Source organism: Hakea prostrata, chromosome 3, assembly GCF_041222555.1.
Source record: "Hakea prostrata isolate BN-2017 chromosome 3, UWA_Hpros_2, whole genome shotgun sequence".
Taxonomy (NCBI): Eukaryota; Viridiplantae; Streptophyta; class Magnoliopsida; order Proteales; family Proteaceae; genus Hakea; species Hakea prostrata.
Window position 1 is genome coordinate 20,845,358 of NC_142602.1, and position 16,656 is coordinate 20,862,013.

Genomic DNA, 16,656 nt, shown 5'->3' on the forward strand with positions numbered 1-16,656 from the left:
AATTAGGAAGAAAGTACATCTCTCATGTGTGAAGGCTTAAAACCTAGCTTAATTAACTAGTTAAATCAGACCTAAAAGATTTAAGAACCCCTTACTTAAATTGGACCAAGTCAAAAGAATCAAATGAACTATGGTTCAAGTACAACTCTAAACATAAAATAAACCTAAATAACCCTAAAATTCGTGAGCAGCCCTTGTACCACTATTCTAGGCCCATATAGAAGGGCATCACACATCAAAAACGTTTGGGCTTTGAGGCCAATTAATGGGGGGGGGGGGAAAGAGGAGAAAGTAAGATAAAGAAGATAGGAGGAAGAAGGGGAATTATATGAAGAAGAATCAGGCTTCATGAAGGGTAAAAGGGAGAAGAACACTCACAAGAAAAAGAAGAGAAGTGGGGGGCTGCTAACGCAAAAAGCTAAAGCTTCAATTCATCTTTTCTGCCCACTCCTTTTTTTTCAATAGGCTGATTATGAGCATTTATATAATAATAAAAGAGACATACTCCAATAAGAAAACAACTATGCTAGGACTCTTAGCAATTTAGAACCTTTATTGCTGGCTCTAAGCCTACCTCCTTGACTACATCCTGACTGAGCCTGCCTGCCTTGACAGAAGGAGTGCAGTAAGCGTCTCCGGACATAGAAAGTAGGCAATCACTTAGCCTTCGTTAGCAGTTAAAAGAGACATACTCCAATAAGAAAACAACTATGCTAGGACTCTTAGCAATTTAGAACTGACTAAAACTAATCCAAAGTATCCTGCCCGAATTAAAAACTACTAACATAATTATCCCACAAAAATAAATGAAAATTCCCTTTTTTTCTTCAATAGGCTGATTATGAGTGTTTAAATAATAAAAGAGACATACTTCAATAAGAAAACAACTATGCTACGGTTGGTTGACTAGTAAGACCCATACATCTTAGTGAAGAGATCGTGGGTTCGACCCTTCCAGATGGCATATGTAATATCTCCATCCCCAATATATAAAATTCTGATCCCCCCCCCAAAAAAAAAAAAAAAAAAAAAAAACTATGCTAGGACTCTTAGCAATTTAGAACAGACTAAAACAAATCCCAAGTATGCTACCCGTTAAAAAATTGCTAACATAATTATTCCATAAAATAAACAAGAAAAATGCCTTAAATACTGTTCACATTATTCTAGTGTGAAGAGTAAATGAGAATCCTTTTTTTATTTTTCATGAAACAACTTCAGTCTTGATCATAAATAGATGGCTGTGGGGCCCCATGATCAGCAAACAATCAGCTTATATTTCAGAAAATATTTTCCCTTCAAATCAGTTATCTTCTCTACCTCAAATTATGCTGCATCAGGCTACACTATAATGCCTAGTAATTTCTAAATCTAGTTAGCTTTTGCAATAATTTGCTACGTTTTTGTGATAACGGATAACTTCTTTTCATTCTAATATGGTAAGCTAGCCTACTTCATTAGATAGGAAGCCCTTTTCGATATAGATAAACGGTGACTAATGCAAACTGTTGCACTTGATTATGGAAGTAAAACCTTGTTCAACAGCTGGATAGCAGTGTATAAGAGACCCTGGGCTGAGAAAGCCCATCTCCTACCCTCTTTATCTTCTATTCTCATCTCACCTGCCCTCAATCCATCTACCCTCGTATTGCTGTTATTTGTGACTGCAACAGCTCCCTGAAAATACATCCTGAATGTCAGAATCCATCCCCAACTTGACCTCCACTTGATCCCTGTTTCAACCATAGTTGCTGACTGGTATGGTCTGCAGTGATCAACATTCTAATTTAGTATCTTCATGTCATGTAACTTAGCCATTGGAGTTAGGCTAGTTACACATCTCTATCTTGCTTGCAAATGCCTGAAATACACTATAAGACTATTCAAAAAGTGAAAAGACCCCGATCTCAAAAACGATGAATAAATTCACTCACAACGATAATAGCAACATTGAATCAAATACTCCAGACAAAACACACTACTAGCAGTAGGTGAATCCTACGACTACCCAACAGCAATAGCTCTCATCTAAACTTCCCCAATAACTCCAAAAAACTGTCCCCTCTACTATTCCTTCCCCCTATTTATAGCAATTACATTCCTATAGTATTAATTAACAGAATCATCCCAATTCGAATAGGATGTTTCAATTCTAATCCTAAAAAGTAATTCGAATAGGACTCTTCAAATCTAATCCTAATTGTAATATGACTCTTTCCTTCCCTAGATTTTAGGGATTTGCTTTCCACGCTGTCGAGTGTAGACTCATGATACAAGGGGCTTATCAGAAAGACATGGAACCAGAGTTGCCAATGACTCTTTATTGTGTGCTCTGAGATTAACCAACTGCTTAGAAATCAACTTGAGTCCACTAAAAAGAGATTTCAGCAAAAACTCCCTTCACTGCAAGCTCCAACTTGAACGGAACCAAGTTTGGATTCATTCCCACCGGTGGTTTGGCTTCCACGCAGTCTTTTGCTTTCTAATTTTCATGACACATTGTTACTAGTGTTCTGGCCATCCAATTAAGCCCTATTTTGGTGGGTCCACTGAGCAACCTAAGTCTGCTCTCAGTTGCAGTTATATACTTGGCTGTAGTTTTGTGTTTCAGATTAAAACCTAAGTGTTTCATGTTTCAACCCTCATTTAAAACCTGTTGTTGGGGTTATTTTCTGATCGAATACTTTTGAATCTCCAGATGTTCTAGTCCTAGGTTAACCCTAATCTAGTCTTGTCTTAAAAGGACCTTGTATTAGATCTGTCCAACGCATGTGACAGCATCTAGGCAAACTAAGTGTATCTCTACGAAATTCTAGACTTACCATTTGCCAATTATTTCGTCAAATATGGCATTCCCCCTACAAGAATGCTATATGAGCAAAAAGAAAACACCATCCCAGTTATTACAGCAAAATTATAAAAGTATAAACCCCTCAATAATCCAAAATCAAGGACTCAATAAATATTAGATGTTCTCAAAACAAAACCTGTAGAACCAAATCATGCTCTAAACTGTTCAATTCTCCTCAATTCTAAGGAGATGACAGAAAAATTCTCCAATCAATTGTACAGTGTTAAACCCATGAATTTTTTAAAAATACAACAATAGTTAGATTATTCCTCTAGTGCTATTCATCTAGTGGTGAAGAAATGATTTGATCCAGCCAGGCTCTGTTTTTGAAATCTAAAACAGCCGGAGCTCACAGATTCCCAACCCTAGCCTGAAATAGGACAATGAAATCCCAACCCTAGCCCAAACTGATGAAATTGCCTGAGGCTAGCCCAAATTTTTAGGCATGAATCACCAATAGATTAACACCACAAGCTGCCTTTGGTCCAATTTGACTAAAAGGGGGAAGCAGAGAAACACAAACATAGAAACAATTATCTTAGAAGTAAGTGAAAATGTGAACCACTACCAATTTATATCAGTTATGACTTCATACACATCTTACAATCATTGATAAAATGAGGGGGAAGAAAGGGGGCACCGCGGACGGCAGGGGACAAACAAATGAAAGCTGCAGTAATACTGGACATTGGCCAATCCTAACCTCACTCAGCCAAACTTATGGTGGGATTTCTCAACCATAGTATCACCCTATGAGCTGAAAGTCCCACACCAGGAAAAGAAGAAAAAAAAGGGACTGGCCCAAAGGCCCCAAACCAATTTGCAGTCCTAATGACAAGCAAAGATGACCTCACATGATAATATTAGGCAGTCATATCAGGAAACAATTGTAAATAACGGACCTCGCAGTTGTCAAGAACCAAAGATCTAAGCATTGGGCAACCACCACCGTCACTGAAAACCTTACAAATAGAATTTGTCAAAGATTCACATTCAGTGAGGTCCACTTCTTGCAATGACTGGCACTGCAATGTTAAAGTTGTCAAACTTTCTTGCTTCTGCAACATTAGCTTCTGCAATTCCACAAATGCTCTTTCAAAATGCTATTCTTTAAAGACTGCAAGAAAAATAAAGATGACTATTTTGATACAAACCTGAAGGGAACTTGATGTGATGTTAATACAATGGAGTGCAGGGCAATTGGAAACTGTAATAGATGAAAGCATTGGAGTCCGCAAAATTAAATCAACAAATCTAACAAGAAAAAGCAGAAGGATATTTAAGATCAGGACAGATGAAAAAATCAATTAAATCTGATAGAAGTAAGATGGGGGATGGGAGAAAAAGAAAAAAGCAAAAGGTCAATACTTGCGGCAATGCACTAGTCTGATATTCTGCAAGTGAGGAAGATCCAAACAGACTAACGTCAGTAAGCTGCAATTATCAAGTTCCAGAACCTGGGATAGATTAAAAATTACATATCAGAAGGTGAAACCCTGTGTTAATCCAACATGCAAGCAAAGAGAACCACTAAACAACAAGAATGGAAGCGAGAAAGGAAAAGCAGACCTCCAGCATAGAACTATCAGATATTGCAACCATTGATGCAGTGGTTATTCCCTCACAACTACAGAGCTTCAGAACTGCTAGCATTGGCAGTCTTACAGACTGCCAAGAGTAAGAGCATTACAAGATCATGTCAGATAAGAGAGAATTTTATATAGCGTTTATTATCAAAAACTGTAGGAATCAGAGACTCAAATTACCTCAAGTGAGATGTTGGGGCAGTATGATGCATTCAAAACGCGAAGACCAGGACACATAAGTGCTATTTCACGCAATGTCTCATCACTAACACAAGAGCAATTTGACATATCCAATGAGGCCAATAAAGGGCAAGATGTCGCTGCTGAACGAATTCCAGCATCTGAGAGCTTGTGGCATGAAGCTATATCTAATTCATGTAATTGAGGGCAATTAAGCAAGGCGTGAGCCATGTTTGTACGCTTTAAGGACAAGGTTTCAAGTTGGGGGCACCTGCAAAATACAAATCACCAGCATACAGTTCATACAATTTTAGCCTAAGATGACTGGGTTCTCAACTTCAGAAATAGTTTCACCTCACAGAAATGCGAAACACGCGACATTTCATCATTTGAAGATGGCGCAATCGATCATGGGACACAGCTATCTCTTGAACACCACTGCCAAGAGTTGCACCATTAACACTCAGACTTCTCAACATAGAACAATCTGCTAGAGCATGGAAAAAACCATCCTCTAGCTTCCCTTCCCCCACTATCAACGTCTCAATATACCTGAGAATCACCCACAAATATAACCAACATGTCCCAAAGTTAGAAGTCAAAGCTATTCCGTACGGGAAGAAATTGCATGGTAAACTATCTGAAATGGGGGAATTAAACAAGAAGACTACAAAATATACTTTAAGGATGTTATTGCTTTCATGACAAGTGTGTTAATATCAGGAGCACCGCAGATATTCACTCCAGTGGCATTTGGATACCGATGACACATGTCAGCAACTGCAAATTAAAAAATAAATCAAAAATAAAAATTAATGCCCCCATTTGGCATCGGAAAAGGAAAAGTAAGGTTAAGGCATGAAAGGAAAAACATAGAATTCCTAATGGCCATACCAAGTAAAAACATTGATACATGTTAATGGCCGGATGTAAACGATTTACAAACTAACCTGGTTTTTAATATCATATACCCAACATTATATGATGTTTTGCCCTTTTTGTAACTCAGTGCATATACAAATTCGTCAAGAAATAATGATAACCAAAAATATGACCCTCCCTAGACCCCACAATGGGCGGACCATCGTGCACTATGTACGCCATGTTTGAAATAACCAAAAATACTATCTAAAAGTATAAGTAACACAGGATGAATAAAGACTCACACTGTACTGGAGAGATATTACGATTTTCAAAATTTAGAAACCTCCAAAAGTCTTCATGAGCACTAGCTACACGCCACTGCCTGCACACTCTAGCAGCTCGACATAGATCGATGTGATCCAGGAAAGAGAGAACCTAAAAAATGTGGGCAACTTCAGAGGAATGGTAAACTCAGGATTCAAAAAAGAAAAGGTCAAAATCTTTCAGTAAGTCTAGAATACCATATGCAATAAGTCATCTGTAAGATCCATCCTCATCTGCAGTTCTTCCACTGTAGAAGCACTATTGCCACCTCCATCATCATCTCGTCCACCATTAGAATCCATAGGATTTCCATCATTCCCACTATTTGGCACTAAGCTAAGACAAAGGATCATATCATTTCCTGAAGGAACAGAACCCTGAGATACAGTTTGATCCCCATCAGCTGGTGAAGTGGATGTATCAGCACCTGGAGACATTGCAATTGCATAATGACGTTGCCTGGGAAAGTGCAAGAGGGAGAAATTAAGAAATTTATCATCTTTATTACTCACAAGATCAAAGATAAAACCATCAGAAGAGCACAGCAAACAATCTGTTGGTCTTCCCTAAACTTGAAGTCCAACATCTTTATTTAATTCTTATATGATAAGACTCACACAGATTCTACAAAAGCTAGTGCAGTTGAGTTAATTTGGTTAGATACATGACATCATCAGGTAAAAAAAGGATTACCTTCAATTTGTGTATTTTCCTTCATTATCAATTACCATGACTTTCCTTATATGCTACATGCATTTACATTTTTTTTCAGCCCCAGTTGTTTGTCAGGACTCTGATGGGGTGGGAGCGAATGGTGTGGGATTACCTGATGCCTCTCCCATGACTGTTAAATAGAGCTGTTTGGATACCTGGGGCAGAAAACTGGTTGGTGCATCAGGTTTTCCTGTTGAAGGTTGTTTTCTCTGGCTCTTCCATCTTAAAGTCCCACCAATCTGGTAGGACTCTTGCACTGTTCAGCAGAGAAAGCAATAGGCTCTCTTCTTCTCTCTCCTCAGTCCTCACACTGTCCCTCTGCTCCCCCAACTCTCCCCGTTGTCACCCCTCTCATGGATCCACCTGCTCTGTCAATCTCTCCCCTCTCACTCCCTCTGCAGATAATACATCTTCTAAACACTTCACACTCTGTGCTCTGAAAGATTTTTTACAGATTTCAAATTTGCAAATAACTTTCAGATCACTTCCAAAGACATACGAAAGAACAGAGCCAGCCAAGGTTTTGAACAAATTTGGGAATCTATATTCAGAAAATAACCTGTCCAGATCAGCAAAACATACAGAAATGGGTAATGCATGCCTTTGACTACATTGGTGAACCAGGTATACCTTGAGGCATTTAAGCATTGGGAGCAATGACAATGAAGATGAACCAGAAGAAAGGTTTTACTGTACAATCTCAGTCTCTTTATTCCCTCTTTCAATTCTACCCATCATCTGATGCAACCTCGAGGATCAAAGCCCGAAGGGCAGGATCACCATGTACCCACTTGAGTTCTCAATATACCAATATGTAAATGTGATGACAATTTTGTAATAAATAGAATTTCCAAGGGGCCCTTCTTTTATTCTTCTTTTTTGTGTTTTTTAAATAGTTCAGCCCCAAGAAGAGTTGAACTTATGACCTCTTCTTTGGTAGGTACCCAAGAAAATACTGGCAAATAAATCACATGAGGAAATTAAAATGTATAGTTTGGGGACAGACTAGGAATGAATGTCAAGCTAGGGACCACGGGGAATAAGGGAGAAAAGAAGGATGAATAAGGCAACTCAGCAAACAAAAAACAAAGCATGACTATAGGAAGTGAAGCATCACCTTCAACATCTAAACCCCCAAACCATAGGCAGAAAACATAACAGTTCCTAAAATAAGCTGAAGCTGAAGGAGCTACTTTCGAAGTAACAAAAAGAAAAGCAACGACTGGAGTGGGAGAGTCAGAGTCGAAAAGAGGATTCCTCACTTTTTTCTCTCATTCAAAACCGTGCATGAGACTTTCATCTCGCACAGCTCCTAAGTGATAAAAGGTACCGTCTCCTTGATGGAAGCTGCCTCCAATAATCCTCCTCTATCTTTTGTATCATATTGCCAAAACCTGGTACATATTTTCCCCTATTTTGCTTACTGATTATCCATAGTTTTGATAAAACAGTCTAAATCTTAGAACGAAAACCCAGTAACCTCCTATATAAGGAAACAAAGCCCCATTGAGATGCAAACCAAAGCCCCCATATATTATTCCTCCACTCTCAATCTCCTTTGTTGCCCAAGAATTCCATTAAAACCCTTATTAACAGATCCAATTTTGTTCAAGTTTCAAGTTCAAATCAGCTTACACTTTTAAAACCTGCAACTCCATTCTAGAAGTTTACATACAAGATGTTTTTTATAAGCATTCCACAACTATTAAAACCTGCTGACATTTTGATCGAAGTTTCTCATCTGATTGCCTGAAATTACTCTGCTACCTTAACTCCTAGTTTTACTAGAAATCCTCCATAACTTCAGATTTAACTACCTGATTTAGTTGTAACTCATAACTTCCAGCTTCCAGCATATATCCTCCTCCACATTACTTGACATAAGTGTTGCCATCAACCCTAACCCTAAACCTAAACCTCCAATGAATCATAAGTGTTGAAAGAAGATGAAGAAAAACTTATTCCCAAACTTCAGATCTCCAAAGCCAACCAACGTTTCCAAAAGTCATCCTCTTCGCTCCTCCAAAGCTCCAAGAAGGTTCTCTATACTTTTCCAAAGCTCCCAAAAATCAAAATGAGAGTTTGTCTGATCCTAATATTTGCTCGAGGACTAGCAAATGTTAAAGTTGGGGGTAATTTGATAAGTTGATTTCTTGCATATTATTTTATACGATTAATTTACTATATTTCCATGTGTTTACAATTGTTTTATATCAATTTACCCTAATATGATATGAAAATGAATATGTTGCACCCTTTCCTATTATTTCTATAATTTTGGTGATTTTATATATTTCCTAACAAATTCTAATTAAGATTTATTACTTTTATGTGTAGGAAATTATCAATCAAATATGGGTATTATTGCAAGAGTCCTATTGGAACTCAACTGGATTTTATTCCACTCGAGAAAGGAAAGTCTTGATCATCAAATTACAGTGCACTCTAGAAGCTTCATCAAGTAAAAAACATAAAGAGAATGAGTCCATGGATGATTCTATATTTTATTTCCTAATTAGGATTTGATCAAAGAAGGGAAAAGAGGAAAAAGAATCCAATTCAAATAAGGAAGACTCAAAAATCCCGTTTTTGAGTGTCTCTGTCCAGTTTTGATCAAGCCCTTCATCGGATGGTCATCCGGTGTCCGATTGAGCCAATTTTTTGGAGGAGAGCTTCACGACTTCTTGATCTTCAAATCCAATGGTGGGATTATGCATTGAAGATCTCTAAGTTAGTCCGATTCATACGTCAAAACACTCCTTGGTTAAGTTAGATAAGAACTCTAAGTTTGATTCAAACTCTGAGTTTAATTAATCTATAAAATGAGAGCAAACTCCAGGAAGAAGGAATGACGTTTTTGGGAGCTTTGGAAGAGCGTAACGGTCGAACTAGAACACGTTGGATGGCTTTGGAAATCTGAAGCTTGGGAATAAGTTTTTCTTCATCTTCTTTCAATGTTCTTGAACTCTTCTGTAATGTTTTTAATTTTGAGTATGAACTAATTTAGTTTTTCTAGGGATCAGATGTAGCCTATCTTTGAATTCCCACTCTTGAATTCATCAATGTAATTCTGAATATTATTTCCTTTGATTGAGTTTTTACTTCTATTCTTCATGCTTTTGATTAATTGGCCACTAATCAACTAATTCGTTAATCATAATGAACTGAGAAGGGATTTATGTGTTTAGTTCATTGGAGTTAAAGCCATGAATTACATGTAGGATAGAGATATACTTACATGGTTTGTGTAGTTGTTACATGGGAATCCATAGAATTTAATGATTTCTCAGTTGTTGTAACCCACATAGAAATATAGTGAGTTAGCAATTGAGGGAATTTTTATTAGTACTCGAGAGAGACTAGTAGATAGGGAAGGGAATCTTGACTATCAATCAGAAAAATATTTCTCAAATTAGAAAGAGGGATGAAAGGGTGGGAATGCTTAGTTATGGTGAAATCTGATCCCTAGGTTTTTAGCAATTAATAATCTCAATTTAAATTTCAATTTGCATTATAATAATTCTCTTCCTTATTAATTGATCGAATAAAATTGGTTTAATTAATTTGGTACTTAATCTATAGTCCTCGAGGGAACGATCTTTTATCATTATATTACTTGTTATGACAGCGTACACTTGCGTTGTTATTTTCCACAACAAGTTTTTGAAGCCCCACACCTAGTTTTGGCCTACTCGAATTGGCTGACTCATAGAAGATCTTGAATAATTGATCCTTAGTTGATCCTTTCAATACACGGCTACATCACCAACACCTCACAAAGAAGAGCCCATGAGTTCTTCCCTCTTTGGGACTCATCTACCAAAAAATATTGTTTAGATTGCACTTTGGTTTTACTCCAGATCTTATTGTCTTTAGAGTGGTCACTTAATATTTGAAAGGTTCTCATCAAAATTTAGATCCAAAATCAAACTCAGAACCTACAAAAAATTCTTTGTGTGTAGAAGCAAACTTGTGTCTACGAACATAAAATACCCTGATAGTAAATGTGTAATAAACAATTATGTTATGTTTCTACAAGTTGAATAGGCTCTCCCTCAATCTTCCAATCTTAAAGCAGTTAATAGTTGTTTTTTTTTAGTGCTAACCATATGAGCATTCAATATGTTATCACCCATCACTGCATACACCATATACTATGTATGCAGCCCCATAGATTAAACCTCAAGTACATTTGAAGGGTTTGCAGGTTTCCTGTCATGATGCCAATTCATCCCAAGGGGTGATTGGCATGAATTGGATCTCAACCCCATCCCCCCCCCCCCCCCCCACACACACCCTCCAAAAAAAAAAAAACTCATGAGAAGGAGTTAGTTCAAAGAGGCATAGGAAAATAATTTCCCACAAAATTCTTAACCATCATGAACTAGCAAAGAAGATTAACAAGAATCTGAAATGGCATCAGCTAAAGTCCAAGCAATCCTTTCCTATATTTTTGTATTCAAAACCTGATTAATCTGCCCTCCAGATATTATATAATCGAATCATGTCTAGTCTCCGCCTTAATGTGTCCATTATCTCAATTTAAATCTCCAAATAGAAATAATAACAACTAACTGTAAAACAGTTGTTCATTGAAATAAGTAAACTGCTTTAGGATCGGTAAATCAATAAAAACTGGTGATGCATTTCAATTATCTGGAACAAGTATCTCCAACATGACTAAGTAAAAGCCCTCAATAAGTCGATCAGAGGCACCATACTACAAAAAGATCGCGCAACGAGAACAAATTTATAAGGTCTTGACTCTTGAGTGATGATAGAATCAAATCATTTACAACCAAACTCAAGTTACTATCCTAAAGACACTCATTTTGCTTTAAATAAGTAAGACTGGAGGAAAAGAAGGGATTTCTCTCTGAAAAACCCAACTTCAAACATTACACTCAGGCGAATTAAGGGCATCGTCATCGTTAGTGAAATCTATGGAAGTAACGGGGAAATTAAAGATAAGCAGAGAAATTTAACTCACTGAGAAACAGAAAGCACTTTGGCACGTTTATACTGAAAATCATGGTCGTGACTCCCTCTTCCAAGGCCCAATGAAGTTTCTTCATCGCAACCGAACCCGTCAACCTCCCTGAGAACCTGACTACTGGCGCTGGCATGCCGCTGAAAATAACGAGAACTTCCGATCGCAAGGTCCAACGGGTCATAAACATCCACAGGGATCCCATTCCCTCCACGATCCCTACCAACTGTTAGACCCAAAAGTAAATCCTCCTCTTCCTTCTGCCTAGATGAGAATCCCATTTGAGAAGTCCCAGCTTGGTCATTTGCCATGGCAACAAACGAGGATTCTTGAAATTCACCTTCATCAGCCTCAGCAGAAACTAACCCTCCTTTCATGCTCCCCTGCAGACTCAAAACCAAAACCCTAGACGAAAAACACTATCAAAGATGTAACGTTTGCAATCCTATATCAAGATCCCATTTTGCGCCTCCAAAACCGGAACGTGCATGAAATTGTGAATTCATCTGCACATTTCCGAAGGCCCAGAAAGCCACAACAGATTCAATGGACCTTCAGAACCAAACACGGATTTTCTAGGGAGAAGGGGGAAAGAACCTCCTTTCTGCAACAACTCAATTGAGTGTAAAAAGAAAATCAAGAATCCACTAACTGTTCCCCATGAAGTCGAACCTCGTTACCAAGTATTGAAAAGATATAAGAGATCCAAGCTGATCCAGTCTTCCTCCTGTCTCCCGTAGCCTTTCTCATCTTTTCAAATTTTCTCTCTCCCCATGCCTTCCACAAGAGAAAAGCCTCGCTATCGATAGACCCAGCACTAATGGCGACGTGACACACATGATACATCGTACTTATACGGACAATTATGTGGATCACCAAACAAAATGATTCCACAAACATTTCCAGTTATTTTTCAAAAACAACAAATGAAAGAAATGACGAACATTTTCCTCCATTATTGGCATTGTGCGACAGAAAACCAAAGATACGTTGTTTGGTTCTTGAAAAGAGAGGAATGTGTTTGATACGAATTTTTGACCTCATAATTAATCTTCATTGTTAGAGACTAGTATTATACGGTGTATTGATTATGTATTTCTCCCATATATAATATTATATATTATATTTTATATACATTATCATTTATATATATGCTGTATTCTCTCTGAGGACCCATATGATTCATTCATATTTCACACTTTAATATGGTATCACATAGCGAATGTTTCAGTCCTAGATTCTAGGTTTTCTCCAGCGATTCTGTTCTTCATTTGTAACTACTATTTCGTCGACTTTTCCGGCGAGTTTTTGGTCTTGGATTCTAGGTTTTCTCCGGCGATTTTGTTCTTCATCTATCGTTGTTTGTTCGTCGATTTCTCCATAAAATATAAGTTCTTTCTTTTTGTTTGGCGATCTTGGTTGTTGTTCTCAAATCACTTTTATGATTTGTATTTTTGTTTTGAATCGTTTCAATCTACTATGTGATTTGTATTTTCAGGTTGCATTTTTCAGATCTGGTCTTGATTTGTTTATTGGTTTCTTTGGTCATTGATCTTGGTTGATCTCTTTTTCTTGCAAGTGGTTCTTGTTTGACTCTTCCTTGTTTTTTCCTGCTATGGCTTTTGAGATGGCATCTTCTTTATCCACATCTGTTGAACTTCCACCGTCTAATGCTACCTCTTCTTTTTCAGTGTTTTGTGCTCATCACTATCTCCTTGTTAAACTAAATTCCACTAATTACTTGGTTTGGAGGTCACAATTCATCCCTATTCATCCCTATTCTTCGCACTACCGGTCTGATGAGATTCATTGATGGAACCAATCCTTGCCCCCTCACCATTTCTTGATTCTAAGGCTACACCAACAACCCCTAACCCTTCCTATTTTACATGGCACAAGCACGATCAAATGTTGTTATCATGGATCTTAGCTTCTTTAATAGAGTCTGTACACTCCCAAGTTGTTAATGTCTCCACTTCCCATGGTGTTTGGTCTTCTCTTGCTTCTACCTACAGATCTCGCATCATGCAACTCAAGATGCAACTCCATAGATTGCAGAAAGGCTTTGGCTCCATTACAACTTACCTTCTTCAAGTCAAGCAAATTACATATTCTTTGGCTCTTGCCTCTCAGCCTGTTTCGGAACCTAAACTTGTTCTTTTTATCTTGGGAGGTCTTGGACTTGAATTTCAGGCTTTTGTATTGTTGTTACTACACATGAGACTCCAATTAAGCTCGTTAATCTTCAAGGTCTCCTTCTTTGTGAAGAAATTCAGTCTACTACGGCTCTTCAAGATATTACAAATATTGTTACTACTAATTTGGCACACACCTCTATTACTTTTGAGAATCCATGGCTTGCTTTATCTACTAATTCAAGGAGAACTCTAGACAGAATTTCTCAAACAGGTCTATAGCTACTCGTAGTCAAGGCTCTGGTTGTCAATTTTAAGGTAGAGGCTCTAGCAAAGGGGGTCACACTCTTTGTTGTAATATTTGTGATCGTTATGAACATGTTCCTCGGTTCTGCTATCAACGGTATCAACCTCAGGACTCTCCTTAGGCTCATATTGCCACTTCTCTACTCATCCTCATGGTGTTTAGTGGCTCCTTGATATTGGAGTATCTCATAATCTCACCCCTAACCTACGACACATGACTACTCCTATTGAGTATTCTGGAATAGATTCGATGATGATAGGGGATGGTTCAGGTTTGAGAATTAAACACATTGGCCATTCTGATTATTCTGTTAATAATTCGGACTTCAAAATGCCTGATGTCTTACATGTGCCAATTGCATCTTCTAATTTGATGGCAGTGCGCACATTTTGTGCTGATAACCATGTATTTTTTTGAATTCTACTTTGATGTTTCTATGTAAAGGATCTATGCTCGGGTCATTTTCTTCTCTAATGCTCTCTTGAAGGAGATGTGTATCGGCTTTATTTAGTGGGGTGTTTTTCTATTACAGGTATAGTTTTAGTTTCTGTTAGACAGTCTTCCAATGTTTGGCATCTTAGAGTTGGACATGCTGCACTTGCTAAGGTTTCTAGAGTGGTTTCCCAATTACATTTACCTTGTAGTGGGTCTAAGTTTGTTGGTGTTTGTCATACGTGTCAACTTGCAAAGTCTTCTAAATTGCCCTTTGTTACTTGCATCTCTCATGCTACTGCTCCTCTTCAACTTATTTACAATGATTTGTGGGGTCCGTCTGATGCGATCTCTAAGGAAGGTCATCATTACTACATCTCTTTTGTTAATGCTTTTTCAAGACACTACATCTCTTTTGTCCACAAATAAGATGTTGTCAAGGTTTTTCAAGTTTTTAAAACCCTTGTGAATAATCAATTTTCTTTTACCATCAAGTATTTTCAATCTGATTAGGGTGGTGAATTTCGGAGTTTCTCCAAAATATTTGACCTCTTGTGGGATTGTTCATTGTCTTTCTTGCCCTCATACCTCCAAGCAAAATGGAGTGGTTGAAAGGAGACAAAGGCAGATTGTGGAGGCTAGACTTTCTCTTTTTGCACAATCAAGTCTTCCATTTTCTTTTTGATGTGAAGCCTTCTATGTTATTGTCTACATTATGAACAAACTTCCATCCTCTGTTATAAAGTTTGATTCCCCATATCATAGACTTTTTGGGCGTTGGCTAGATTACACATTTTTAAAGGTTTTTGGGTGTTGTTGCTACCCACTACTTAGACCTTATAATGCTCATTGAGATGGCTTACAAATCTGCTCTTTACATTTTTATTGGCTACAGTCCCCATCATCATGGTTACAAGTGTTTTAATCTTGTCATGTTGTAATATCCAAACATATGATTAAGAGTTTTTGTTTCCCTATAAGGACAGGTCTTTTACTGCGGCATTGACATTTGGTCAACTATAGGATCTCTCTTCTACAACACTTCGAGTACCATGTTCGTTGCCTAGAGCTTGTTAGGGAGTTGGTCAATTTGGCCAATCTAGTGCTCCTACAATTTCTTCTTTTCCTTCAATTGCTGATTTTTGTAATACTCATGAGAACAATACTCATGTTGGGTCTGTTGGGACTGTACCTATAAGGACTGGTGAACTTTGCAACCATGGGTTTAATAATTCTGTTGTGGATGCATGTGGACCCCTACCCTCTTCTTTGCCATGTGTTAATGGTTTTGTGGACTTACATGAACATGGGCCTAGTTTGCTTGAAGATCATGATGTTGTTGGTCATGGGTCTAGTTTTCATATTCATCCTATTGTTGTTGATGCTTCTGGGTCCTGACATGCTTCTAGTGGTACACTACCTTATGCTCCTAGGCCTCCTGGTCTTCCAAGTCAACATACTTTGGTTAATGATAATAGTAGTGGGCCTTCTTTGGCAAATGGATATGGTACTAGCAGCCACAACCATAACAGTAATTGAAGAGGCCTGTGATTAAGAGGATGGTGGTCTAGCTTCTATGTTCGCTTCAATCAAAGAAAGATCCAAAATAAGAAAATGTTGTTCTTTGAGAATTTCTCGACAAAAAAGAAGATCAGTGAAGTCATGAGAAGCATTAGCTAAATTTGCCACACTTTTCTCTAACCATTTGGAGATAGTTAGTCATAGAGGAGGAGTCCATATTAATTTGCATGAGCTGATATTTGAACTGCATAATTTGTGTTTGAGAGTGGGAAGCATAGGGGTGTTCGAGAGTGAGCCATGTTGAACTGCTTGAGAAGAAGATACACCAACAAAATGAGCCATGAATTGTGCAATGAGAAAAGAAACAATCTAGCTAAGAATGAGCTCATCTTGTTGTTTCTAGAGGGTGTGATTTGGATTTGTAGGCGGGATGGAAAGCTTCATTAAACATACCCTAAAAGATAATGAGAAAGAAGTAGAGGCATGAATTGTGAGCGCCATAAGAGGAAGTTGGTGTTGTCCAATTCAATAGGAAGATACTGGGTCGTGTTTTAAAGATAGATGAGAGAAGCCACAAAAGAGGAGAAAGTGGTGGTGGAAGACTCAGTGTTAGACATGATGCTTCACAATCTCTCCCCCCCCCACCCCCCCCCCCCCAAAAAAAAAAAATCACCTCAAACCACAGATAAAAGTTCCAATAAGGAGAACGTGGAGAAGATAGTGAGTACTGGCTCCTTTTTTCTTCTTTTTCC

At 37.9% G+C, this 16,656-nt stretch overlaps 1 protein-coding gene across 1 annotated transcript in view; it reads right to left on the reverse strand.

Moving 5' to 3' along the window:
- LOC149021509 (F-box/LRR-repeat protein 15-like) overlaps positions 1 to 12,465 on the reverse strand; it is a 33,254-nt gene extending 20,789 nt beyond the window's left edge. The window contains exons 1-10 of the mRNA XM_089149741.1: positions 11,510 to 12,465; positions 6,003 to 6,264; positions 5,784 to 5,916; positions 5,298 to 5,397; positions 4,972 to 5,169; positions 4,618 to 4,888; positions 4,421 to 4,519; positions 4,220 to 4,308; positions 4,006 to 4,105; positions 3,754 to 3,924 (exon numbers count right to left, since the gene is read on the reverse strand). Of these exons, the coding sequence (XP_089005867.1) occupies positions 3,754 to 3,924; positions 4,006 to 4,105; positions 4,220 to 4,308; positions 4,421 to 4,519; positions 4,618 to 4,888; positions 4,972 to 5,169; positions 5,298 to 5,397; positions 5,784 to 5,916; positions 6,003 to 6,264; positions 11,510 to 11,886 (1,800 nt within the window). The 5' untranslated portion in view covers positions 11,887 to 12,465. The remainder of the gene's footprint in view (positions 1 to 3,753; positions 3,925 to 4,005; positions 4,106 to 4,219; positions 4,309 to 4,420; positions 4,520 to 4,617; positions 4,889 to 4,971; positions 5,170 to 5,297; positions 5,398 to 5,783; positions 5,917 to 6,002; positions 6,265 to 11,509) is intronic.
- Positions 12,466 to 16,656: the final 4,191 nt, after the last annotated feature.